A 27,720-nucleotide genomic window follows, 5' to 3' on the forward strand; every position below is an offset into this window, starting at 1 on the left:
TATCTGTAGAACGATTGACGAAACAATAATTGAAAAACAGAGCTATGAGCTTTGTGCTGCTACCGAAGTTAATCCATCGGAGCATCGAAGTAGAATCGGATCGCATTTAGCCATCATCACGATGATAGCATCAGATAGCAGCAGATAAACGACGCGGAAATGAAAATACGCATGCGCTTGATGCATCGGTATGGAACACATGGAATGTATGAAACGATGCTGTTCCAAATGGTTTACGACTGTGTACTGAAACAATCCATACTTACATCTGAATCGAACGATTCGAACGATTAAAACAGAAATGCGGTCCATTTTCATAGGAAAGTAAGTGACGCTAGACGATGAAATATGAAACAACGACGATTAGCACTGCTAGAGAATCATTTTTTTAGCGGAAAACTTTTACTTTTACATTTTAAAGTTTTCCTTTTCAATATACCCTGATTCGGACGCTTATCAAATACCGCTCGATAATTTCATTTTGCTGCCTTTCGATCATTTGTGTTCATTTCAGCCGATTCATTCAATCACGCATTCATCCGATTCTTTGATGTCAGCCAATGATTCCACCCTGCCATAAAATGGATGAATTTGTGAGTGCCCCGTGAGAGGGGGTGCTAATAGTGGGTTTTTACCGTGGGTTTTTACCGTTAGCAGACGACGCCCTCGTTAGCAGTATGGCCTATGTTAAGTTAGCAGAATCTCGAACATCAGAGCTTTTCTGTGATGTTCGAGATTCTGCTAACTTTTTTTTTTTTCAAATCACTCAATTTGGTTGGCTGGGTGGATGTTCAATTTGGCTGGCTGGGATCTCGATTTTCAAGTACTTCAATCTCACCGAACAAATTCAACCGATTTGCAACATCAGATATTTTCTGTGATAATCGGGATTGGCCAATTTTTTTATTCAAAAGCTCTGAATTTGGTTGGCCGTGCTCAGAAAAAGTACTCAAACAATTTGAAAATGTGGCGAAAATTTGAAAAAGTCTGAGCGAAAACGGATGAACTAGAATGAACTCTTCTGTGTAAGTGTTTGTTGTCTGTTTGATTGTGTGTGTGTGTCTTCTCGCGGGGCATTTTTTGTTGTTATTTTTCCAAGAACGGCTCACGCGGACGGACGCGTTTGTAGTAGTCGGGCCGGGATCGTTTCAAACAGCGTTCGCGCGGAGATATCTCTTATCAGTTGAAGTGTGCCGTTTCAAATCCTGTAAGTCTCATTCAAATAATCAACCGATGGCGTGTCCTGCGGCAGCAGACGCCGCGACGTCCCGATTCCCTCCTGAAAAAGGGTGTGCTGGTCATAGCGAGTAAAAGGATTATTGGTGTGCGTGCCATCCTTGTCGTCCCAGATCCCACCTCCGCGGTTTCTCCCCAGGACCATCCTCGATCATCCCAGACTAAACGACCGAGCTGTATTAATCGAATCGTCAGTTCCGGTTGAATTGCACGACAACATATGTGTTTGTGTGTGGGTGGTGCGTGATAACACGCGGAGTACGCATGCTGCAGAGAGGAACGCGTCGAGTTGAAAGGTCAGGCCTCTGCAGCAGGTGCAGTTGTCCTTGATAGCTCCATCTCGTTCTCGGGACCGGTTTCTTTGTGGCACGGCACAACCACTTGCTCCGCCTGTCGTCACGTTAGAATTCGGGGTATTGTTATCCCCGAAAGTGTCACAAACCCCCTTCCAGATCCAGAATAAAAGTTGTATAAAGTTGGAGAAGTGTCACAAAAATCCCCCGTATTGGTTTCCCGCCCCCCCGGCCAACCTGCAAAAAGTGAAATGGTGCCGCCCAGCGTGACACACCGAGTGCATTTTTGGTGAAAAGATGCAAAGTGAAATTCGTTTGCGTGCGTGCGTTCGTGTGACGGTTAGTGGAATAGTTTGAAAAAAAAATAGAAACGCGAATTCCGTAGTCCCCCCCAGAGTAGGGAAAGTGAAGCGTCGCCTGCCGCGAGTGAGTGTGTGAATTTGTGACAAAAACCAGTGACGGTCGCACCAGGCGGCTCCAAAAGGTGCGTGCGTGCGTGAATGAGTGAAAGTGTGTGGTTGATGCTTCCAGCAGGAAGCACGAATTGAAGTTCGCCTCTCCCGGCCCCAAAAAATAAAAGGAAAAAGAATTGAATTAAAGGGTGTGCCAAGGGAGGCCACCCCACCCAGAGCAAGAGATCACAAACAGCAACGCCACAACAATGACCGAGCGGAAGTTTACGCGGGGCCTCAACAAGCCCGGCATGGCGGCCCAGCTGCGGGAAAACATCTCACAAGTCGTACGTGAATCCACTTCACTTGTATGTATTTAATTTTGTTTATTTTATTTAACACTGAAATCATCATCCCTGCCCCCCGCCCCCTCCCTTCCACGTGATGGCGTGAAGGTTTGTAGCAAAATTTCAAATTAAACCGGAATCCGCCAGTCGGTCTGACGTCGGTCTCCAGAACGAACAGAGTCTGCGTGTGCTATTCGCGGTGGGATGTGGGCTGTGCCGGGGGGGGGTGTTGTCAAACCCCCCCCCCCCCCCCAGTGTGTGGTGGTGCCCATTCAATGTCCAGCAAGCAACCCGTCCGGACCCACCTTCCGCAAACCAACCCGCAAACATCGCCGTTCGCATCGCTTGCATGGGAGTCTGCGTGTTGATGAGATTATGGAACTCGAACTGCTCTCCACCCCCCCTGATTGTGTTGCTGCTGTTGTTTGCTACTGATTCCCCGACCCAAATGGGGTGGCTCACACACACGCAGGCGAAGCCGATTGGTCCCTTCCGTCGCACGCATTCAGTCCACTTTTCCCTAGACCAGACCAGACATATGCAAATTGACCGGCGAGAACCACCGGACCATCGGACCACCGGGGGGCTCGCAACACACATACACCGGGGGGTTTATCGCTTTAAAGTGATCGCATTTCGAAGCCAACCAGAACGCACTGCGCCTCCGTTAACGTCATTGTTGGGCATCATTTTGTGGGCTAGTTTATGGCAGCTAGTTATAGCCATGACTCCTCGGCATGTAATTGATTAAACTTCATTTCCGAGGCACACTTTGGGTTGGGACGTGCGCTAGAAAGCCTTCCGGGAGCGCGAGATGTCGACGTGCGTTATCATCTTTCGCCCGAGCGAGCCACGTGTCGGTGTGTTTGTAAGGACCGAGAGTGCGCAACCATATTTCCGATGACTCATCATCGCCTTGGCCGTCTTTTCGCGCTTTTCGCGTCCACATTTTAATACAGCACGTGGGACCGTCATCTGTGGTGCCATCATCGAGTATGCCATGTTCCAAGGACTACTCAGCAGCAACGCGTCTGGTGGTGTCTGTGTGGACACGATGTTTGCTCTGCAAGTCTGTCGCTCCAACAGTTAATCCTTCTATTGCAGAGAGAGACAATCATTTTGCAATGTTTCATTCCTCGCATTTATGTGGTTTGAGAGGGTGTTAGTTTGATTATTACTTCGTCAGCTATTTTTAGCATGCCTCAAGGGAGGTCGTCGCCGGCATGTTAGTTATACATCTCTTTTCTCCCCTCGGCCAGCGCGTCTAGTCGTTTGACCTCCTGCGCAACCTCGAAATGGGAAGGGAGGGATGAGAGCTGTCGCTAAATGTCCTCTATCGACAATCGTCTCCTTGCCCAAGATGCTGTGTGGCAGCGTATCTCGACTATCTCGAGATATCCACTTGAGGGGGATGAGCAGCTGCCGCCTCCCCGCCTCATTGTTGACCTTTGATCCGCCTGAAATGTAAAGGGTTGCCGGCGCATCTTGAATCGTTGTTTTTGTTTACCTAAAGCTCCAACATCACATCCACACACGGTGTGGTTGTCTGTCTGAGTGTCGTGGTGTTCGTCATCATGCAGTGGGTTTGAGGAATTTTTGTCTTCCACGCCCCCCTCCTGATGATCGCCCCCCCCCCCCGCTCGCGCCTTTGTTTACACACATTTTGCGCGATCTTCTCGCCACACGGACAAGAAATCCGGTTTTTTGCGCTTGCTGCCGTACTATGGTGTCAAGTATCAAAATTGCGTCACGTGCACCAACGGACACGCACACAGGCGAAAGTGTCCCCTGTTTTGTTGGTGTCGGTTTGGATGAATCTTCTTCGTTCCATTCATCTCGCTGAGGGGGATGCTGCGACCAACCAAGAATATAGCGGCCGTTTTCCTATTTTTCCCGTTCGCTTTTCATCCTTTTCACCCGCACTGCTGCATCCTGGGGCGGGGTATTTGCGATGAGTCATGCGAAAATTGGGTCACCCGATGCGGGGTGGGCTGAGAATGCATAATACGAACCAGCGAACCACTTTACGTAACTCGAGCCGACAACCGAGGCGCGGCCAATGAACTTCCTGCCGGGCGGATGTCCTGTTAAGTGCTGGCTCGGTTGTCTGTCTGTCTGTCTGTCTGGGTGAGCATCCTTGTTTCGCTCGATTGACCTGACCTCTCGCTGGGTAAGCGAGGTAAAGGACTTGTGGCTGTCAGGTGAATTCCAGGCAGCCTGTTCGAGAGTGATACTGTTCTATTTTAACGCGTTTAATACTTTTCATACAAAGCGCGGCGTGGGAAACTGTCTTTGAGGGATACTTGAAAGAGACTCATTATTTTTACCGCCAAAGAGCCTTCTTTGCAGATTCCCTTGGAGGAATAACTGTATCGACAAAAAATAAACTATAGACCATCAACTACTTTATTAATATGGCCATATTTCTGGAAGTCTGGAGTATTCATATTCCATATTTGGAATGCAAGATAGCAATGCACACATTGGTTATTATCAGGAACGGTTAGACCAGTTTTTGAAATTTAATTTTTTGAAATGAAAAATCCCTCAGAAAGGTCTAAGAATATATCCATCCCCATTCCCAGAGTATCTCTGCTGATTGAACTTCTGTAGGCATCTTAGGTTTTAACGGATGTTCACAACCTACAAAACATTGCGGAAAATAGGTCACTTCACCTAAGGACTATTATCGAGTTCTGTAAGAAGATACAAACTGCTGAGATCCGTATTCTTTATTACTCTATTATGGATCATTTCAAGACAGCACGATTTCTACAATGTCCTATACCGTAGAAGTTTTTACTTTAGCCTTATCACTTTCCTCAAAATAAGCGTAACAGCTTATGCTATAGAAAAATCACTATTTTGACCTTTGAAATGATTTTGATAAAACGACTGCAATTGAATTTCCCGCTAAGGAGTACTTCAACCAGTGCGCAAAGCCAAAGAACGCACTGAAACTCCACAGAACATACAATACCGACATCCGAGGAGGGTATAGAATTGTTTCAAGTAACGGAAGAATCATCCATCAACCCCGATGCTCAAGATGCTGCCATCTAGATGGGATGCTTCTTCAGAACTTCGTTTCATTCGCCCGAGGGTCACGCCCATGGTTGTACCGAATGCGTTAATTACCATAGTTCCCGCATTCGGAATCAGAGGGTCATCGCCACTTACTTACTGGAGGGAAAACACTCTTCCAACCTCGCCACAGAATGTATAACAATGTGGACGCCCGGGGGGGCATCCAAAGGTTTTCATCAACCATCTCCCAACCCGGAAGACGCACTTACCCTTTGAATCGTCAAGTGGCTTAAAACTAATGACCCGCCGGAAGGTTTATTTATATAAACTTCTTCATCTCCTCCTCCTCCTCTTCTTTCACGTACATACAAACCAGCTTTGCCATGCCAAAAAGAGATTCTTGTTTCACAGCCACCGTCGGAGGATTCCGTATCGGTGGATGATGCGATTGCGAGCACACGTTAGGTAATAAAAATTGAAAGTAAATCCCGCACGCACACCCCATTGCCAATGCTCGTGCTGTGCTTGGCTTAACCGCCGTTTACGCGGAGCGGATCAAATGCCGCTACTACTGCTAGGAATGGAGAAAAAAACCGGGTTTGCTCTTTCCCCTCGAGTGGTGGAAATCGCATTTCCCTCGGTTCGCAATCGCGCTATTCTTTACTTTACGATCACTGATCGCGTTCCTCTTGCTTTCGCTCTCGTCAAAAACGTAACGTTTGCGGCGCAACCTCGATTGTGAATGTTTACAATTGCGTGCGTTCGTGCGTGCGTGCGCTTCGTACGTAAGCGAACCGAATGTTTTTCCGGGTAATTGAATTATGTTTTGGCTGCACCTCCCGGAGACTCAATCGCAGGTTCCGTATATTTCAATTTTAAGTACCACCGACAAATTTTACCGAGGTGTAAATATTTCGAAGTTAAGGGTTAGGAATGAAATAAATCTCCATTCTATTGTGCTTATCGAATTTGTGTTACCCTTTAGGAGTTAACCTCTGGCATGACAGTGCATTATACACACATTCGAGTGGATAATCTACGCAATGTTTGTTCAAGCATAAATCGAACCTAGTGTATCATTCATGCAGCTGAAGCATCCAATAAATATTAATCGCCTCACAATTACTGTGATGCAGGCATCTCGAATGCTAACGAGCGCGAGCACAGCACGTGCTAACCGTGTGAAACCGATATCGCGTACATATCGAGGCGAACATATGTTTCCTATGTAACCCCCTCTTAAAGGTTCTCCTCCCAGCGGGCTTTCTAGATAATCAATGCGGGTTAAAGATATGATTACCATATGGATCTTCTTTCCGCTTTTATGTACGAGCGTAATTCCGGTGGCAACACGCATTCCATGCCAGGATCGCAACAATAGCTTCTTATTGAGGCCAGTAAGCCAGCCAGGCACAGTAGCCGCGTTCTACCAGAGAGACTTTGAGAATAGATACCGAAAGACGATCTCCGTAGCAGTACCGGAGCACGGCGTATGCGATGCCGTCTTCTATAAATAGTCGGCCCTGGTCGATGTCGGATGACCAGATGGGTGAACATAGAACCAGCTTGTTGTTCGCACGATCAACACCATCACCACCACCTGCCTGAGATGAAACTGGTCGAGACAGATTCGTCCATCCTCGCGGCCGCCAAACAAAACACAGTACCATCGGTGTCGATGGATAGATAGAGCTGAGTTCCCCCCTACTCCAAAAGGATGTAACAGACACAATGAAGGGAGGAGGGATCAACGCCGAGTGCCAGCAAAAGGTCAACACTTGTCTTACCATTTGGCGACGAGCGCAGCATGCGCGGCATCGACGCAAACGACCTGGGGGCCGAGAGCTTGGGGCTTGACTCGCCGCGAGGTCAACCGCGCGAACGCGCCACGCGCATTAGATTGCCGCCAATGGGGGGAGATGCCAACCATACCACCAATACCATCACCAAACGCGCGGACCCACAACACGCGAAACGCACGCGAGATACGATCGATCGTGTGCGGCGTTGGATGCTGTGGATGATCTCATGTTTTCGAAACATGCCAAACTGGATTCCCTCTAAAAAAAAAACCAGAGATAGAGAGAGAGAGATACAGAGAAAATAGTGGAAGAGGAAGAAGCACAAAAACGTGGCTTACGATCACGCACACACGCGCAAGTATGATCTTTAGCCGATCGACGATGCTGCAATAAAGGGTGACTCCTGGTACACCCGGATTGATTGATTTGTATTCTGTAATTCGTACTCAGTAGCTCAGCCAGTTCTAGCCCTCTGGTGGTCACATTCCGGCACGTTTCTAAGAAGTTTGTTTGCTAAAAGCAAACAATAAAGATCGTTGAATCCATTGCGCTCGTCCACCGTGACATCGCCATCGTTTTGAAGGCGATTTTCATGCTCTTGGCAGCAAATGCTGTGTTTTCGGGTCATTAAACATCTGGCCAGCTGTGTGACAGCGTAACTTTCGCAGGCCGTATTCCATTTTGCCGATCACCCAATGGCACGAAGGCACAATTTTGATTCTCTGTTACGGGAGACATTTCAAACCGCCCAAAAACCGGGAGGGGCCCACGTTTGAAAGGATGGGGGGTGGTCTGCCTGTTGCTACTTCATCGGAGTGGCGGGAAAAAGTATTGGTTTTTGGCAACGCCGTCGCTCGCCGATTCATGATCTGGCTGTCTTTTGCTGCTTTTCGTCGGATGCCTTGGCGGCGATGACGAGGCGCTTGCGTCATCTATCGTTGCTTCATTGGGGTAACGCTTTATTACCCTTTTCCGTTTAATGCCTCCGCTACGAAGACACGCACCTATTTACTTTTGGGGAGGGAAGCAACAAGGTGCGGTGCGTTCCATCCAAACATTTGTCACCTCAAAAAGGTCTCGCGGGCGATCCAAGTCCAACGAGAATAGGACAACGGAAGCGGAGAAAGAGGAGAGTCCACCAAAAACCTGGCCTAGGCCTAGGCCAGACCAAGGAAAGAAACAATATCCATTCCCGAATGTATAAGTAATGAGCGTAAATCGCAAGGAAGCATGCAATGGGCAGACGACAAACTAGGATCTCCTGCCCGTCCCTCGTGGAATGTTTTTGGAAACTCCCTCTATACCCCGTTAGGAATCGTGTCGGGAAGGGTTGTTGCTGCAAGGCTGTAGATGTGAACGGGTACGACGATGACAGTTTTATCGCGTTTGGCCGAGGATTTACATGACAAGCTGCTGTCTAATCAGCTTTTTATAAGCGTCGATGCCACCCCGACGATCGATGGTGGTTCTTATTGGCCTCCGCGCTTGGGCGCAGGCTGGCTGAGCCAGCTGGCTGCCGGTGCTGTGACTGACGATCAGCTTTGTCAGCGAAAACGTGCTCGCAAACGTGGCCAACGGGGTGTGATGATGGTAGGGGACACGGGACACGATCCGACACGACGTGAATACGGTAGCTGAATTGCTTGATGGTCAGACAAGGGTGGTGCAGAGTGGTGCCTTGGAGTGGAATTTCGTCGCCGCTCTTTGTGCTATTCCTTGGGGAATCTTTAAGAAATGGTTTTACGCGAGTTCCATGCATGTTTCGGAATCCGGAAGTCGGATACGAAGAGACAGATAGTGAAAGAGAAATAAGAGCAAGAAAAAGAAAGATGATCGTGTTAGTCATGGTTCTGATAGTTGGAACAGTTTCATTCTGATCTGGCTTTACGGAAGTAAATGAGACGTTCTGAATGCCGGTACACGATCACGATCGTTTCTGCTCGATGCTCGATTCCTATAGTTGGGTTTTTAAAAAGCAAAAAATTGGTTGTCATGATGCAATACATCGTGGTGGTCACCGCTTGCTGGCATCCTGGCAAGATCATGTCATTAATGTTGAATTAATAAAATGAAACTAATCCATCTCTTTGGCCATGCGCTTTCCTGTGTGCAAATGCGTTGAGCAAATAGATCATTAATGCTGTTAGAGCGTCAATTTAGTGGAATTTCTTAATGGCCTTGAAGCGGCAGAAATGTCTTCCGTGTGCCGTGTCTAAATCGAAGCAAAAACCTCATCTCATTAAAAGTGCATTCGACGGCAGCTTTTTGCTGCTGCAGATCTTGCCATCGTTGCCTTTTACTACTATTGCCATTTAATATTCACTTATCGCGTGTCGGTGCTGTTTGGACTCGGTCGCCGGGCTTGGAATTTCAAAATATAAATAGCACAACTACTGCATCTACAGGCGAGTCGCCCAGCATCGGCGCAGTGGAAAAGTAAACAAAAGCAATCATGCATACACCGATACGGCTTCGGAAGGGTATGCAGCGGTCGGGTAACGACGACTTGCTTGCTTGCTTGCTAGCTTGCGAGAGTAAACTCCGCGCCAGTATCATTAATTAAGACGATGCTAAACAATCGATTTCCTTCGGAGATGCATGCTCCGGCCTTGGTATTCCCGGTTACTTTCAAACGCTCATCTTGGGTGTAAATGCGTCCCGAGGGCCGACGATGGGCTCGCTATGCTCGTCTAGCCTTATCGATCGGTCAGTAGGCAGTAGCCGCCGAGATAAGCGACGAAGAGAGGGAACAAAAAAAAACAACAAAAAAGAAAGCGGAATTGATCAATCATCTACGGAGGCGAAAGTTGTCGTTGTCACCAGCGTGGAGCGCGGATAGAGCGTCGGGGCGACGACAAGAAAGTCTTGCACTTCTTGCCCTCGAGAGGAGGATGGTTCAAGGGTTTTCCTTGTGGCAACTGATGGCTGAGAGCGGCAGGAAACCGCGCTAGCCGGAGGCAGTACACCTGTCGTATCAGCGATTGCCTAAACATCGTGTGTCTAAACTGACGAGTGTCCAAAAAAAGGGGAAAGCCACAGCAAACCCTCTGGCGACGGATGAGTCTCGCGTATTTGGTTGAACGGCGTTATCTAGCATCAAGCTTAAGCAACATCACACACCAATCGTCGGCTACTGTTCATCTTAATCGGAAGAAACGTTGGAGTGTATCTTATGTCTGGTCGCAACGATTTTGAAAGGTCGCAAATCGCTTGCTCGTCACTCGTTCGAATAACGCTACTGTTAAACTATGCGATGTTTATCTTGAAATTGTGTTCAAAGCACATAGTGATACATTCGCTGAAAGCCAAGAAAATTATTTGTTATGTTTTATGTTATTTGCATGTTTGCTTGCTTGGCCATAACCGAAGATGAGTTGCCAATTTTTAAGTGTTGTTTCAAACAGATTCATATTGATCAATATTGATTTTGATTAATTAAATTTTTAACTCGGGGGTGTAGCTCAAATGGTAGAGCGCTCGCTTAGCATGTGAGAGGTACCGGGATCGATACCCGGCATCTCCAAACAAATTAAACAAAATCACTTTTTGAAATAAATAATTTATGAACAAACTCCTTTATTTCTTGAATACAGTTATGTTGATATTTAGGCCAGCTTGATCGTTTGATCTTTCCTTAACGAAACCGACCACCATTCACGGAATGGCTTTCAATGTCTAACTGTCTTTGAACACAACGGATTTAAAGTTATCTTTCCAAATAATTAAAAAATCGTGTTGATGTTGACTATTACTGTGTCTATTCCCTCTAAAAAGTCTTTCAGTTACTTAATGCATTTCTGCGATCATTCCATAATCGTTGTCTGTCCTCAGTTGCAACAGCTTGGTATAGAGTTTTATTGAATTTCCAACTACTTGCAACAACCATAAATTCCATTCCATTCCTCATAAAACGATAACATTTGCAATTGATTTTCTCTTCGTCGGTGTTAGCCATCCGGTGCTATGGCTAGCCGGCTAGAGATGCAGGCGATGAAATGGATCGTTTGCGAAGATAACACGCTCGTAACTGCTTCCATCTCGGCTCCTGGGCATGCTGCCGTTGTAGCCCTCTTGCTCCATCAACCGGTAAACCGGTGGCGATGGTCTTAATTGCTGTCGTCGCCGGTTTAGCGATCGATCCAACAAGCGGCCAGAGCAGGGTCCGGTAGCGAATGTAGCGGCTTCTTCGTCAAACCTGCAAATCGCATTAGAATGGCATTGGCCGTGATGCGGGTTAACGAGATAGCGAGCGTAACATTGCAATCGCGGAGAGGAATAACCTCTCTCTGCATGGGGCACCTATTGCACCCTTTCGGAATGCATTCCGAGCCATCCAGTTGTCTTCAAGGTTGCTGTCACCACCAGCGAGCAGTAGCAGCCGTGAAACGGGAGAATGTCTGGTCGCTCGGGAAAAACTGGTCTCATCTGGTGTTGATAACGAAAGAAAGTAATATTTCAACGACGCCGGCGACAATGAATGAGGAACTGAAGGAAAGGGAGGTAATTATGCTTAGCGGAACGGAATGGTGTCGATTTTAGTCGCTACCAGCAACCTATTTGTAACAAGCTCTAGCCCTGTGCTCTAGTTTTCTCCCTGCGGCACGCCGTTTTGCGTTACAGTGGCGAGACATCAATAATTACAATAATCGGTGCGAGTGCTTATGTAGCGACAAATTTGCATATATACACAGAGCATTTTTTTTTTACTTTGGCTTTCCATTGCGAGGCGTGAAAAAGGGAAAACTTTCTAACTTAAACTTTCCTTTTTAGAGCTCACAGTTCCAGTTGCATTTCACAGAAATTTGCAAGGCTATTCTAGGCACTGTTGTTCGGTGCCGTAATAGTGATTACCCTTAAATGCGTGTAGCGTCATCTGATCTGCTTAAAACACGTTATACAATCTGTGACAAAAGTTAGCAATCAAAAATGGTTTTTGCTATTTGTTTGCTTCAGCAAAAGGTTCAAACACAAGAATAACAAATGAAACAGATCAATTAGAGAATGAGTGAATGCATCTAAAATTATTTGCTAATTAGAATCAATTGTTATAGACATGTTGTTGTCTGGTATGTTTTGTAGTAATCACTGTGTGCTATAGTTTTTACAACTTATAGTTTTTTGCATATTATCACCATTAGTGGTTTATACATATACATAATGGTTTATACATATTGTCTTTGTTTAACGATCCTCAGATTTAAGGAAGGAGTTGCATTTTGCTTATTCCTAACACTGAAATTCTTCAAAATCTCAATAGCATAACAATTCTCTTCGTCTTTCTTTCAATAATGTAAATAATGTTCCGGAATAAGATCATGGGACATTGATCTTTAATGATCTAGGTGATTAGAATAGATGTCTAGCCTCTCATATTGCGGAAGATTCCTTACACTATGTGGCATAATAGTTTACAAGTGCTTCATTATGCGTTACAGTATCACAGGCTATCATTTGATTACTACTACATCAACCACTTAATCGGAAAACACACATTTCGTCTGATTGATTTTATTTGACTTAAGTGCGGTGTTCGAGAAAGTCGACCTTTTATTTAAGTAGTTCTAGCTAATCCAAGTGTATTTTGCCGGTGTACTGCGCATATGAATAGACTGTGAATGTTCAAATAATTATTATATCATTTCATATTGACAGCCCGCTAATAAATGTGATCATTTAGACACAGATAGTGTGAAGAAACGCTGTCTGGTTGTACAGTTTTTTTAATTATACATAAGGTTTAAACGTCAAGATCATTTGATGCGGTGTATGCTAGTTATGTTTCAGCAATAAATACGAGTTTTACAGATCTTTTACTTTTATCGCACTCACAGTTAAGAGCTGAGTTGTTTGTTAAGCTATATTTAAAAGGAATGTTCTTAGTGTGATTTAGATAGTTTTTAACAAACACATTATATCGTTTCAAAATTTTTTCACAGATAGTATATGAGATTCGTTAAGACGTTAAGAGTTTTTAAATAACCCGTGATATGCACTGCTTAAGCAATAATGGTAAAACTATTTCTATCTATTATATTATATACTAATATTACAATAATTAAGTACTGTTCCACTATTTTTTATGTAAGAACGGGTGCGCCGTATCTGTTTACTATTTGAAACATAAAACCCTATTAATTTGATAAAACTCTGTCCAGAATGTTAATGCTGATTACTGGACAGTTCACCGTCAGAACAAAGTTGGGTTTCAGAACCCCAATAATTGTACAGCAGAAAAATCGTGTTTTAGCCATTAGGTGAGGTGGCTGTCACATTAAGTTACATTGTTTTCTTCATTAATTAATATGTAGAAATTTGTAAGCCTGTCATCGTATTTTTAACCCGCTCAACCTGGAACAACCATCACTGTCGTTGGTTGGATTTTTAAACGTCTTTCGTACGGACATTCGAGCTGATCAAGAACATTGCGAGTTTGTTTCGATACCGAGGCGAAACATGCTTGGCAAAATTTCGATGGTGCAGGCAGGTTGTGATCGTGTTGAACATGGGATGCCGTTTGCATTGTCAATAAATACTCATTATCTCATGCACTGGACCAGATCACATGGGATGTTGTTTGAGAAGTAGCAAAATCCTGCATATCAGGTGTGAAGAGAAACCGCAGAGGATTGCACATCGCTTGTGCGATCGTACTCCTACGGCTATACGTGTGTGTATCGATGCACCAGCGCACATTGGTGGGTGGGTAGTAAATTGAAATTTATTTTTATGATTTGTGTAATCATACGCAACATTACATTGTTGTGTAAAATTTACCCATTTTTTGTTAGATAATTCATTTTCGGTTTGTCTCGTTAAGCGACGATTTCTTAAGAAGAGAAAAGCATAAAAGTCAATTGATAATTTTGAAGTGATTAAAAGCACTAAACTATTTTTAGCCTGCATTGATACCAAAATTCTTCTGTGCATGTTGGAACTCTTGAACATCGATAAACTTCGATACTGATATAATGAAAACGTTGTCCATCCAGTTACCGCGTACCATTGTTAATATATCAACGATGGTAATTAAATTTATCTGAAACGATGACCAAAGAACGCGTTCTTCTGTTACCGCCAAACCTTCATATTCCGCATCTGAACTGGACACATACTATAATTTCTTTCGGCTCCAAGAATATGAATCTAATTTATGAACGTATTGTTCTTACCAAGTTGTTCCACTAATATGCCGCACTCTTGCACTGGGTTCCCGAATTTTGACAACCTTTTGAACGTGTGGAGCGAAAAGAAAATTTTGCTTTTACGAAACAAAGAAGAACGAGCACACAAAAAGCATCGCGCATTGTTTTTGCGCCGACCACGGCGAAGATTGGCGATCTTCTGGTCAGTTTTGTGTCGCAGGTCGTTCTTGCCGTGCGTCGAAGTGAACTTCTTATGAATGGGATTCCCGGCAAGAGAGCCAAGACGTTGGTCTACGGCCGTAACGAGCGTGCAAACGTTAAAAGTAAAGTAAAATAAATAAAGAAATGAGGTTAGATCAAAGGTGTGCGTCCGCATAAGGCCGCCAAGCTTTTGGGCGATTTTCACGCATTCAAGCTGATCCCGATCGTGTTCGTCGTTTGCGTTGGATTCGTAAAAAAGAACGAAAAGGAAGTGTAGATCAGCACGAGCGATGTTGAGTTGACACGGGTGGTGAGCATGAGCGGGACGCGAACGTGAGTAGCATATTTTATGTGCCCGGCTAACCTTTATTGTGTTTCGTGTACGTACGGGTCATCCAGGACTTTGGATACTGGTGACAAGCCCACATTTATGGTCGAGTTTATATCTGCATTGGTTGGTTTGTTAGTTGGTTTCATTACATTTTTTCCGATACTTTTAATATCGCCAGAAATTGACTGAAAGGATACAGTGTCTGTGTTTTAGTATTAATTTGGAATAGAATGGTTACTTATTAACAGACGTTAGAAGTGTTATCGATTCAACTTGGAAGAGGAAGAGAACTCCTCATTAGCTGTAAATATTTCCATAGTGCTTTGTCGTGACACAACACTTGAAACAAACATATTCCGCTCTGTTATTTGCTAATAAACACGTGGAATTGGTTACGCGTTGAAGTACTAAATATCTGGTACTCGTAAAAACATGTAGGAATTGTTGAGATAGCTAGAACAGTCGTAGTCGATGATTATAAACTCAGTTTCACGTGCCCTTCTACTCTTGATCATAGATTTGGTTTAGGCAACCACCAGAGTGCCAACATCGTTCTGCCTTGTATATCCCTTCTCTCCCATAAAATGAACATTGATCGTGCAGCATTTCCCGAGCAAATTTGTGGCAACCAACATGCATACGACGCATGTCCCCACGGTATCAGCGATCGCTAAGAAATGCTCCAATAACTTGCTTAATTTTATTTCATTTGATTCCCATTTCGATACCGCGCGAACGAATGGCGAATAAGAAGGCAATTGGCACACAGATTGGTAATAAAATTAAAATTTCTCATCCCGATGCGCGGTCTCATCTCATTTGCATCTGGCGACACGCAGCACGTTTCTTTGCTGGCGGCAAACGTTTCGTTACCTGCCCGCAGTTTTCACACCTTTTGTGTGAATCGATTGGCATCGATTGGAGTAAAATAAAGTGAAAATTGGGTAGAATTCCTTCCAGGTGATGGTGCTTTTTTTTTTTGAGGAAGGCTGGTTCTGTTTATATCCATTTAATTAGCACATTTTCGTCGTCCGGAAACAAATTGGGCAACCAATAAATCTACGATCGTCCGTCTTTGATAAGCTTTGCATGCGCATCGTCTTCGTTGAGGAAGAGTTTTGCTTAATTTATTCCAAACATTGTGGAAACGATGTTTTGCAATCAACCCCCTTCCAGCCACCCCCGGGCTGGCAAGAAGGCAAATACGGCGAAGATTGAAATATTGCACTTATAATCGATGGAAAGACCAACCGCAGCCACGCCAGGATTGTCTTGCGCAAGGAGGGGAACCGTGAACGGTGAACTTTTGTTTTCGCTTCCTCCCTCCAATATTGCACGGATTTTCAATCCTTCTGCCTGGATTATGAGCACCACCGATGCATAATGAGGAACTTGCCTTTTTCCTCTATCACCATTCACTTGTGCGAGATATTAAAAACTACATAAAACGGTGCTGCGAGTGTTCCGGATGGTGATTGAAATTTATTGACTATTTTATGTTTGCATTGTGCATTCCTCTTGTTCCTTAAGCACCTCAGTTCTTGGAAAAGTCCCCGCTAGCAAAGGGCAGATCCTGATAGCTGCAGTTCGCAGGAACCGCCTCATGATGATGGCCTTCATCGATTGATTTCACTTTATATTGTTCCGCCGTCCATCAATCGTCTCTCTCTGCTCCGTGGTGGTGCGTTGCTGATATTAATGCGTTATGTTTGCTTAAGCAGTTACGTCAAGCCTTATTGCAACGGAATCAACTTGATGTCGGATCGGTACTGAGGTTCATAATTTGTTTTATTAAGAACCAGAACAACAGAAGGAATGCGAAAGTGGATGAGTTATAACGCGTAGTATAAGACACATTTACGTTTTTACATACAATTGAGTTTATGACCAAATTTTATGGCTTGCGGGTCTAGTATTTAAAAATCTCTATTTAAATTATCAGAGTTCAATGTGAAACTTATATTCTTTGTTTGCTTCATAACATGTTAACTGGAGTTGTAAATTCTTATTTTCGTCTTTGTGTTTGATTAATTCGTGAAATCACTTATTTCTAGAAATAGTATTTTTCATTCGTCCATTTTCATTTAAATAAATTTTCAACAACAAATGTTCCAGACTCAAAATGCTCTATTACCCAAGATTATCATATTAATGTTTTACAGTAATTAGCTTTATTTGCGAGTCTGTGAAGAACAATTTATCAACTAATTTTCAAATTTAACGAATAAACGTTCATGATCCAAAATTATTAAAAAAGTCATTTATTCATCTGAGGTATCTGAGGCTTTGCTGTTGAATTTACTACGACGGTAACTCAAACGAACCTTCTCGTCCCCACGAACAGTTTCAACGACCTTGACTTACTGAAGATTTTTTTTTCTGATGCCAGCAAATCTAATATTTCATCAGCCAGAAATGACGAATGATTGACCTACATTCAAAGCAGCCATCAACACTCGAGGAATTCCCTTTTTTGTGACTATCACACGAAATTCTGATAAGAATTGCATTTGAAATGTTTTGCGTTAGCTAAAGAAGCGAGTTGAAGAGGCTCCTATTCATCTGAGGCTCCATTAGAGTAATGCTCCATTAAAGAGTGGTCATGTTTTGATCGTGTCGATCCCAGGCATTTCATATTTTCCCATCCAGCACCATCATTAATTGCGAAGCGTATTCCATGCGTTTCCGACACACGTTTTAATGCCGACAGGCGGCAATTCATGTGGCTCAAACATGATCTTTTGTCACAAAATATGCAAATCATGCGCGCGTCCCATGGATAACAATAAAAAGGGTTTCCCGTGCAAACCACAACCAACATGGGCGTACGCATGGCTTTTAATGAAAATTCCTATATGGGTTTGAGAGAACCGCACTCGACTCGTCAAAATGCAGTGCGAAAAGGCTGCCTCGTCCATCATCTAATTAACTGCTTGTCCCATGTTTATGCTATGCAGTGCCTTTTTGCATCATCATCAACCGGCGCGGCTGGAGCAATAATTGAGGCACGCATCGCATAAGCCAAACCAACCACCCCGATCGCACAATGCAGCGATCCACATCCTTGCACGTTCATCGTTAATTATACAGCATTTCGGTGCATCATCATCATCAGCCAGTGTGTCGCCTCTAGTGTGTTTGTGTGCGGTGTTGCTGGGACCTTCTTGAAAGCCAAAAAAACGCACGCAGCACCGAGGCCGCGTCGCGCTTCTTGTGTGACATCGCAAGTTTGGTAAATAGCATTTTCACTTTTGTCGATATTCAAATACCGACAATTAATTGAGCGTGCGTGGAGTAATAAGCGAACCTCCAGCAGCACCTTCAGTTCTCGATTTTGCGGTCGAATGACGGATTTGTCGTCTGGCATCGAATGGTTCGCTTGCGCTCGCGCTCGTTAATCATGGTTATCAGTGCAGGGGCAGGGTTGGAAGTTTTTGGAAATAATTACAATGTATCAGCAGTTTTAACGTTTTTTTTCCCTTCCCTCCATGGCCGAAACACGACGCCATTGTTGTGGTGAGATGCGTCGCAGGTTGCCGCATTACATATGCTAATGATCACGATCCTATTGGAACATGGGTGCAACCAGTGGATTGCTCCTTCTTATTCCGGCAGGATGCGTGCGTGTCTCAAAGGACCGCCCAATGTTATAATTAATTACAAGTGCTACATCATTTTTGCACTTCGTGCTCGAAGGAGGTGCAGATGCGCGGTGGTGGTGCTTTATTTTTGTTGTTGAGATTTTTGAGAGCAGCACATTAGTGTTTTGGCGATAGTATTTTAAACTAATTTATTGGAATGATCACAAGCATTCTTTTAACTTTGTTTAATAAGCAACCATCAGTTTTACTTAAATAAAAGACGCCATCCACGTTCATACATTTCATCGTACATGGAGCTCTTCGCCCATCCACTTCACGTTCATAACTTTAAGTTACCAAAGTCTATTTACAGGTCTCTTTTTCTCTTCTTTTTGTTCTTGTCGTGAGTCTCTTTATTCGTAATTTTTGTTAACGAACGAAGCTCAGAGTTAAACTACAGTCGCAAAATACTCTCTCATACATGTTCGGGAAATTTGTATCGAGCTCTATATCCGTAGACTATAGGATCCACGCCACTCACTTTCAGTTTTCGACACAACACACAATTATTGGCTTCATCGCTGCTCAAATATTCCCCAAAAATTGGTGCAATATAACATGCATCTTTTTCGCTATTTGAAGTGACGCTGAAAAATGTTTAACCCCAAATTGTGGTATTGTTTGTTTTGACTACCATCGTCAGTCGCAACATTCGAAAAGTGAAACAATCTCTCGCCGGTTCTCACTAACAGCTCGCTCAGTTTGCTCGCACGTGGAATATCGTGTGATCGTAAAGTAGCGTCTAGGGGCATACTTACAGTCACTGCTTTTGGCACAGATCGCCTGCAGTTGAAGGTGATATCGCGGGCTGATGAAGCTGGTCGCCATGCGCCTCATATAGCGCGCCCGACCTGCGATAGGTACGACGTGCTCCTCCATAGCAGCGGCCACTGACGGATCGCCACTGTATGCGTGCCGGACTGTATCGTCGGCGGTATCACAACAAACAACAATTTCAACAGCGGCACCGGACGCTCCTTCGAACGTTTTGGTCACTGGTGATGCTGCTGCTACTGCTGCTGTTGATGATGCTGCTGAGGGCATCAACGGAGTCGCCACTTTGGCTGTGGACATCATCTGCGAGATAGCGACACATGCGCACACACAACCACACAAAACAACACAATCGAGAGCCCAATGCTGTAACTCGCGGTATCGCGATCGTCACTATTTTGGTTTTAGAACGTTCGCACACACGGGTCGCCACTCTTGTTGTAGATAGGTTTGTCATTCAATTCGGCATCCCATAGCTTCCTGCGGATGACGGATCACCCACGCGAATGTGGTCAATCCCGGCCTCACCTTTCAACTGAGCGATAACCGGATTGAAATCGAAAGGATGTCGACCGAGCTACCCGAAAATGCCACATTCGTTCTGCGCGCGCTCTCTCATTCTCTTTCTTTTGAACGAACACGATATTAATTAATCCACTGACAGCTGTCACGACCTCACCGTACTGCTCTACACCCTCGCGTAGCTTTTGTCATTTTCGCAACAAAATTACACCCCATCAAACCGTCGCACCCTTACGTCACCAAAATTTCATGGCGATCGCGATCATCGCGAGATCATCGTTCACGGGAATTAGAACAACAACACGCCACGGGCGTCGTACGACAGTTCTGAGTAGTACAACTGATGTGACGCGCGGTGCAAGGGAAAGGAAGTAACTAAATGTATTACGCAAAATAAGGAGCGCAGAAGTGTACTGAACTGCCGCCAAAGACGCACCACAAAACTTGGCCCCGTTGGTGGTGGTGGTGGTGCTACTGGCGAACGGCGAGATAAGAAGGCACGAGCTCTGGTGCCTCCTGGTGTCCGGCGTTGGGAAGGTGAAGGTTGAGATTAAATCGAAAAATAGCTCAAGGTTTGCGACGGCCGACGGCGGCCGGCGGACCGGTGGCCGTTGCTCCTGCTTGATTTTGCGTTTTCGCCAGGGGTTTCGCCTTTATAGTAGTTGGGTTTTTGGTTTTGTTTATTTTGATATTAATGCTTTTTCTACCCCGCAAATGGACGTGAACAACGGGCAGGTTCAGAGTGATAGCGCGAGAGGCATGGTCGTTTGACGGTAGCCGTAACACAAGGTAGCCAAAAATGTGTCCCAAAAAGACTAATGTCACCATTGTGCTGTGGCCGCTGGCGTTCACAATGTTTCGCTGCTGCTTGATGGCGCATTGCGCAGAACGCATTTTCCTGCTGAAAGTGCGCCGCGCAACCGCCGAACTGAACGTGGAAGGGTCTGAATTCGTCAATGAAGTTCGTTTTGCTTTTCGATTATCACTCGTGGCAGCTCTCTTTACTTTGGAATAAAGCGATAATTTAAGTGTTTTGAATTATAATTTAAAACAATTTGAAACATTGTGCGTAATTCCTACAACGTGTACAATACTTCACTTTCATGTTTATATCACTGTTTAGAGGATAAGGCAGTTGTCGCTTTCGATCGCCAAAAATGATCCAATTGTGACCATCCTACGTACAATCCACTGTGCCATCATTTTGAGTGGCCGCAAACGCGACAGAGCGGCATTAAGAATGCGTGCGGAATAATATAGCTTCCTGAAAAGGACATTACTTCTTGACGTGCAAAATCAATCAACCAACGGGCTCTGTACTGATTGGATTTCTTTTCGGGAGGGGTTTGATCAGAAATCCCCCCGCCATCGCCATAAAAGATCAAGAATGGCATGTTGGTTTCGCCACGTTTCAAATTTAAAAGTAAAATCCTTACTCTCTCTCCACATTTTTCGTCTGTTTTTGTCTGATCCTCCTTTTCCATCCATCTCGAGAGATACAGAGATTTGTGATCATGCAGTTTTCTGAGGCAGATAATCTCGATTGTGATTGCGAACCGATTGACGAATGGTAGCGGGTCTGGGATTTCAGGGCCGAGAGTTTCAAGTTACCGTGGTATAAACATATTGTTTTATAACGGGTTTTTGTTTCTTGAAGTTGCATTAATGCTAGAAGGACATATACATTCATATGTCAATAGTTTAAATTATAAATTATCATTTGACCTTTGCAACCTATGTTAGAAATGTTGGACTAACTTGTTGGAAAAGTGTCTACTGTAGTTCCGTAAGGCATACGTAATATGTGCACAATAAAGTTATGGTGCTACCGATAAAAGGCCTGTTTTAAATTAAGATTGTATGCTTTATATTAATTTAAAATATCAAAACTCAACCGAAATCCTAAATTGTTCCTCGAATTAACACAATATTGCCTCGACACTGCCTTCACGAAACGCCGCATGCGAGCTGAGACATATGCAATACAAATTCAAATATGGCACCACCTTCAACCAAAGGTCGCTCATACTGGCATCGCGCTAGGCTCTGTAGGTGTCGAACAATATTGTTACCTATTTGTACGATTAATTCTAGGCGTTCGTGCCCTTGAAAGTAAATCAGTTCGTACGCCAGTTTCGTCGGTGTACTCGTTGAAGGCATCGTTAGCGGTTTGTTGTTAAAATGGGCGCTTCAGTATCGTCGTTCTTTTTTATTATTCATTCCCAAACCATTTGGTGGAGATACGGTTCGATGCGTGTATGCTCATACACTTTTGTCGATAAAAAAAATAGGGCAGACAGGCACTGGTAGGGGCGTTGTGCGGCATCGTGTATTTAAAAGCTCAACCGAGCTGGTTGGTATCGAATCCAGCGTTCGCGAATACTGTTTGTGCAAAAATTATGACACGGTCACGATTGTTTGTATTGCTGGGTGTGTGGTTCTGTAATGTCAAACGACGATATACACAGTACATGTCGCTCGTGGTCGAGGTTAGCAACGCACACACGAGAGCCTTCTACTGTATTACTCTCCTGGTGGCACCCAAGGGAGCTCCATGGCACCTGCCCTCAGTGGCCGCAAAACATTGTTTTGCCATCGAGGTAATAAGTTTTACAGCCTAATGCTAATGGAAGTCATGCGCTCTCGAGTCCACCGGGTTTTGCTCTGCGACGTTGACCTGTCTCGTGACCTTCTTTTGGGCGTCAGTGGCAGCAAAGGAAGCTTCGCGACACGTAAGGAAAAGAAGCAAATTTGAGCAAACTAGGCTGGATGGCCAGGTCTGGCACAGGAGTATGTTAATGATCCCCGCGGTTTGGGATGTGGCTGTGAGCTTTTCGCACGCTGCTTTTTCGTTGTTTGGTGTCCGTGGCCGTCAACTTGTTCGATCGACATTCCCTGGGACTCTCTATTTCCTTCTATCTCTGGCAAGGCTGTTGAAGGGTGCTCGATTGAGCATTTAGGAAAAGAAATTTGATGTTTTTATATGCCGCAAAGGTTTAACTTTCTCCGTTTCTCTCTATCGACCACAGCCGAATGTTGATCTTTCGGTTCGGTCAGGGTTGGTGTGGTTGGTAATTAGCTAATTCAGATTCATCGATTAGTTAGTCACACGTTCTGTAAGCTGAAGCGTAGATTGGGTAATTATATATGCCGTAGAAGAAAGTGTAAGAGGATAACAGGGCGAACGATGGTGTTAGTTCAAATCGAAAGATCGAAGTACCTTTTCAGTAGCTTGGTGTGTACGATAGCTCCAACATTTTTCATTTATTCCCCTCTTTTTACAGAATATTAATCATGAAATGGTGGTAATTTTTAATGGTCTCAATGAAAGTACACTTAAGCAAAAAGCATGAATATATTCATTGGAATATAAGTCATGCTTTGACACATCTGCCATTGTCTAATTTGATGATATTTGAATTATTTGTATAAGAAAACTCTTATATAATACACCATGATAAGTTTTTAATCGTTCAAGGTTCTAAGTCATTGAATGTTAAATAAAACCCAAACTTTTGCTTAAGCTTCATTTAGATTCACCAGCAAACACCATCAGTAAATGCACTCTGACGTACTTGCCAACGATCTTGCCAGCACTCACTTTGGTCGTTCTGACCTCAGTTTACATTTGTAGCGGTTGTTTGGTGAAAAAAGGAAAAGTGTTGTTAATTAAAGAAATGCTTGTTTGCCAATCCACTGCACGTCGTACAGTTCAAGCGCTTGGTGCGTCAAAGTCACGAGTAAACAACAAATAAACGTTCCAAATAAAATAAATCAACAATTGTTCAGTGAACCATGAACAATTCCGCAGCCATACGGCACGGAAGGGCAGCCCAGAATAGGTTAGAAAATTGGATCTTGGGGCCCGTTACGGTGAGGTGTGACAATTAGCATCAAACTGGTAGAATATAGGTTCTACGATGATCTAGAAGCTACTTCAAAATCGAGCTACATTTCTCTGGTTTCTTATGTGTTTTCCCCTTTCTTTCGTTGAGTATTGACGGTTTGTTTATGTTTTTTGTTCTAAAGTTTTATTGTTATGTGTTAAAATATTGAATGTTCAAACTAATCGCAGCTTCTTGAACTAATGCCCTGATGTAAATATGAATATCGACGGAGAGATGTAAATACACTCACTCAACAATACACAAACGATTGTCGCAGACAGCCGAAATTTGCATGCACTTACCGCTTATCATTGGAACAAAGCAAAAAGTTTAAAGAGAATGTAAAAATACACAGAGATTCTAATACACAGTTCAAACAATTCCTTCTGTCACGCTACACGTGCTGCTCGTTTCGCTCACTCGCAGCTTTGCTCACCCCAAACATGTTTTATGTTGCATCCATAGATGTACGAACATAACGATATGATAATAATAGTTTTGTTGTATTTTTCTTCTTTCTTTCCAGGTAAGTGTCTTGCCGAACGGGCGCAACGTCCAAAACAAACGTCTGCCACATAAATCGCGCTCCATCATATGCGTTTAACCACGAACGGGTTCATTCCGGTCCGGTTGTGCTGTCCGTCTTTGACCTGGAACGCAAAAATCGATTTTAATTTTATGACCACAACCGCCGAAGTATATGGTCATGATGGTATACCGTGTGGCGACCCAATTTATGCTCGATTGTACTTCTCCACAACCAATTCCTTCACACTTCCACCTCACGTTGATATCCAGTGCTCGCTGGCTATGTTGTGGTCGTGTTTAAATAGAGTTTTGCAGAGTTGTGGCGATGCAGAAAATATTAAATATTTTCAACGTTCGATTTTGTATTCTACCAGATCTTCTAAATTGGTTCAGCTTCTTCCGATTCTTGCTACCTTTTTCACATCTGCATACCATTAACACCTTCTTGCGAGAGTGCTCAGCCTCGTATGCACGAGTTATTAACGTCCTTTTGGTGCTGCTGGTCGAAAATTTTGGTAGATTCTAATTATGCTTGGCCGGAATTAATCTGCGGCGCAGCGTGAGGTCACAGTGATGGTATGCCGGTGGCGATACGAATAAAGGGAAAATCATTCGTAATTTTAGACATCGACTATAAGTCGCTGCTCAGCCCATTGCTTGGCTTATGAGTTTCCTGCTGCCTGTCACTTGTAAGGTAGCGGGAGCGAGTTATTCGATTCAGCCTCCACCGCTGCCAGCGGGCTAAGGAATCTCAGACACGCTCTCTCGTCGTCTCGTTGGCATTCTCAAACCGCACGCCCGTTTCATTATGTGCTGCATTTCACACCGTGACCAATAAGCCGCCAGGATCGGGATGCCTCCCTTCGGGGTGGACTAAAGCATTCCAGCATCCTTTCTTCATCACCGGCTCATTCTGTGTCGCTGAGTGCTTTATGTTTTGCATTTTTTATGATTTGCGCTGGACGGAACTGCACTTTCGTGCCCTCGCTTAACCATATGCACTTTATGATTTATGTCGTTTGCTTCTTGCTTTCATTCATTTGCACTCGCTCGCTCCCTGGGACTGGCGAGTGAGGGACTTGGCGGGAATTGGAAATTCAAAATATAAATTCTTGCTGTTCAACACCATCTCCGTGGGTTTTATGATTCGCGGATTTTCGGTGTTTTCGCGCGTATGTGTCCAACCGATCTGGACACTCTGCTTTCTAGCGGATGTTCATGGAGCTCTACGTGTTGAACGTGACCATAAAATGGAAATTAATGGAATGAAGCAATCTTTACCCGGTAACGACGAACTCTTTAGCTTCTCCCTTAAGCACTAAAGTGCAATCTCAATGCCAAAATGCAGTCGATTTAGCACAGTCGTTGTTACTTCTCCTTCTGCCGAATGGTTAAATGCTCTTGGAGTTATAAACTTTTCATTATCCCTGTTTGACCTTAAGTTGAAATTATCATTAAAAATGTAACTATGTGCAGTAGCAAGAGATAAATCACTGCGACAAAATAGTCAACGGAAATTTCTAAACTGTGAATGTTGCAAGCAAGTCGAAAGTTGCGTTCAAGCTTGTAAGGTGTTGCGTGCAATTTCGAGCGAAGAATCGTGGGCGAAATTGGAAAACGATGGGCGAAGTGGGGCGAATTTGTTTTTTTTTTCATAAAACTCCCTTTTCAAAATTAAATTCAAAACATAAACTATTAGATTAAAATCGGCTGGATCAGAGTTATTGAACCATGTTACCTTATTTCCACTAATTCCAGTTTGAAAAAACGATAGCCCAGACTGAATGAAACGAATATCAAAAAATTTGATTAGTTATGATATTTTCAAACAATAGAAAAACCCTAATCTGTGAAGGATGATTCATTGCTTTCTGTTTATTTTCTTTACTTTGTGATGTTTCATTCAGGATAACTACGGCTGATTTTGCTTTACCGCTGAACGTATAATCCTTTCCACGCCACTCAGGGGGTTGGTTTCGGTTTCGGTGTTGTCTCGTCGACCAGTTTGCTTGCATCTTTCGTCGCGTTCGGACGCTCGGAAGCACCGGACCGCCGGTGGTCCGGTGCTGCCTTCGCGCCATCCGCAAGATGATCGCGATCGCGTCTGTTTTCCCGCTGAAAAGCACCACGAGATCAATTTTTTCAATCAATGAAAAGGCGTGAAAACGATCGACAGAATGTGACAAATAGTTAATTTTGTGTGTGTAAGGACTAACAAGTATCGAGTATGTTTAGAATGTTTCAACTGTAAAAAGTACAACCTTTAGCGCCTAGTGTTGTTGCCGGCTTTTTGTAAGCGAATGCTACCCTGTAAATATCGTTGTATAGTAGCACTCTAGCATTAAGATGTCGTTCCCAAAAGTGTTGGCAAAATGTGTGCTAAGCGTACGAGTGCGTTGTCCACAATGATTAACAGTGTTTATATAAGAAATTAAGTGCAGTGGCTTCGATTGCCTATGCCATTCCCGTTTGAGTGTTTTTGAATATGCTGTCATAGATATGGAAAAAAGAAAAGAAATAGATGTCGCGATACCGCGATGGTCAATCATCGTTTAGTCAGTCAACGATCGGCGAAATTTCCAGGTAACCATTCAGAAAGCAATATTGAAGAAGCACAATGTGATCCTTCCGGGAAGATGGGGACACCAAGCGATTCGCTCCTATTTATGCGATTTCTCCGCGAGTCTCCTAAAGTACGAACCTTGGTTTAATGTTATTACTAACAATGAAAATACCTTTAATTAAGAGACATATTTATGACACAGTGAAAAGGTTGTGTGTGTCATATTTTAGTGTTTCTACAGTTTTGTTTTGTTATTTTGCTAAGGGATTAATGTGTGTTTGTCCCGCGGAAAGGGATTCCACTATCTGTTTTTTTTAACGCCATCAGTTTTTTTTAAACGATAATGCCAATAATGTAAGATCAAGTGGTTGGTATCCATTAGTAATGAATTACTCTAGACGCAACGCTGCTACGAACGAAGATGATATCAATTATAATTTTATTCTTTGTATTTGACTATAGCATGTATGTTAAGCATAACATACGTCGCATCTTCAAATCGATTAAATGTTGTTTTGGCAAAAAAATATTTGGAACTATATCTGTTTTATAAGAAGAACTGAGCCATTCTGTATTTTTGAAGACATCTGTTCTATGGTGTCTGTTACTGAACAGCTTCAAATGATTATTATCTGAATATAATAGCAATGCACGATCATTATTCATCGAAGAACTTTAATGCTTTTTAAAGAAATTTAGAATTGTACACACTTTTTATCATAAACCCGCTTAAATCGAATAATAATCATATTGATTTTATTCAAACAGTGACGATAATAACGATGAGCTCATGGTTAATTAGTATCCTTTCGTTCGTTCGTATTAAGTTCGATCGTATATTTTTGGCGAATTTTATTTCTTCTGAAGAAATTTTATGATGCAGCAAAGGCTCAAAAACAAGGCCCAAAACAAGATGGCGTGATCCGTTAATCGCCAAGTTTATTACTCGAATTTGCCGAATCCATTTCGCCCTAATGTGCCTAAAAGCTTGAAATTGGATTTATGCTTTTCTCATGCACCTTCCCGTGGGTTCG

At 43.7% G+C, this 27,720-nt stretch overlaps 1 protein-coding gene and 1 non-coding gene across 6 annotated transcripts in view; both read left to right on the forward strand.

Annotated features, from left to right (window-relative positions):
• The first annotated feature begins 1,116 nt into the window (after positions 1–1,116).
• LOC125949693 (dedicator of cytokinesis protein 11) overlaps positions 1,117–27,720 on the forward strand; it is an 86,016-nt gene continuing 59,412 nt past the window's right edge. For 2 of the 5 annotated variants that reach the window (XM_049676969.1, XM_049676972.1), the window contains exon 1: positions 1,117–2,289. In XM_049676969.1, the coding sequence (XP_049532926.1) occupies positions 2,191–2,289 (99 nt within the window). In that variant the 5' untranslated portion in view covers positions 1,117–2,190. The remainder of the gene's footprint in view (positions 2,290–27,720) is intronic. The other 3 variants (XM_049676970.1, XM_049676971.1, XM_049676974.1) reach the window with 3 other exon arrangements.
• Trnaa-agc (transfer RNA alanine (anticodon AGC)) lies at positions 10,548–10,620 on the forward strand. The gene has a single exon. It is a non-coding gene; the product is annotated as a tRNA-Ala (tRNA).

This window comes from Anopheles darlingi, chromosome 2, assembly GCF_943734745.1.
Source record: "Anopheles darlingi chromosome 2, idAnoDarlMG_H_01, whole genome shotgun sequence".
Classification (NCBI taxonomy): Eukaryota; Metazoa; Arthropoda; class Insecta; order Diptera; family Culicidae; genus Anopheles; species Anopheles darlingi.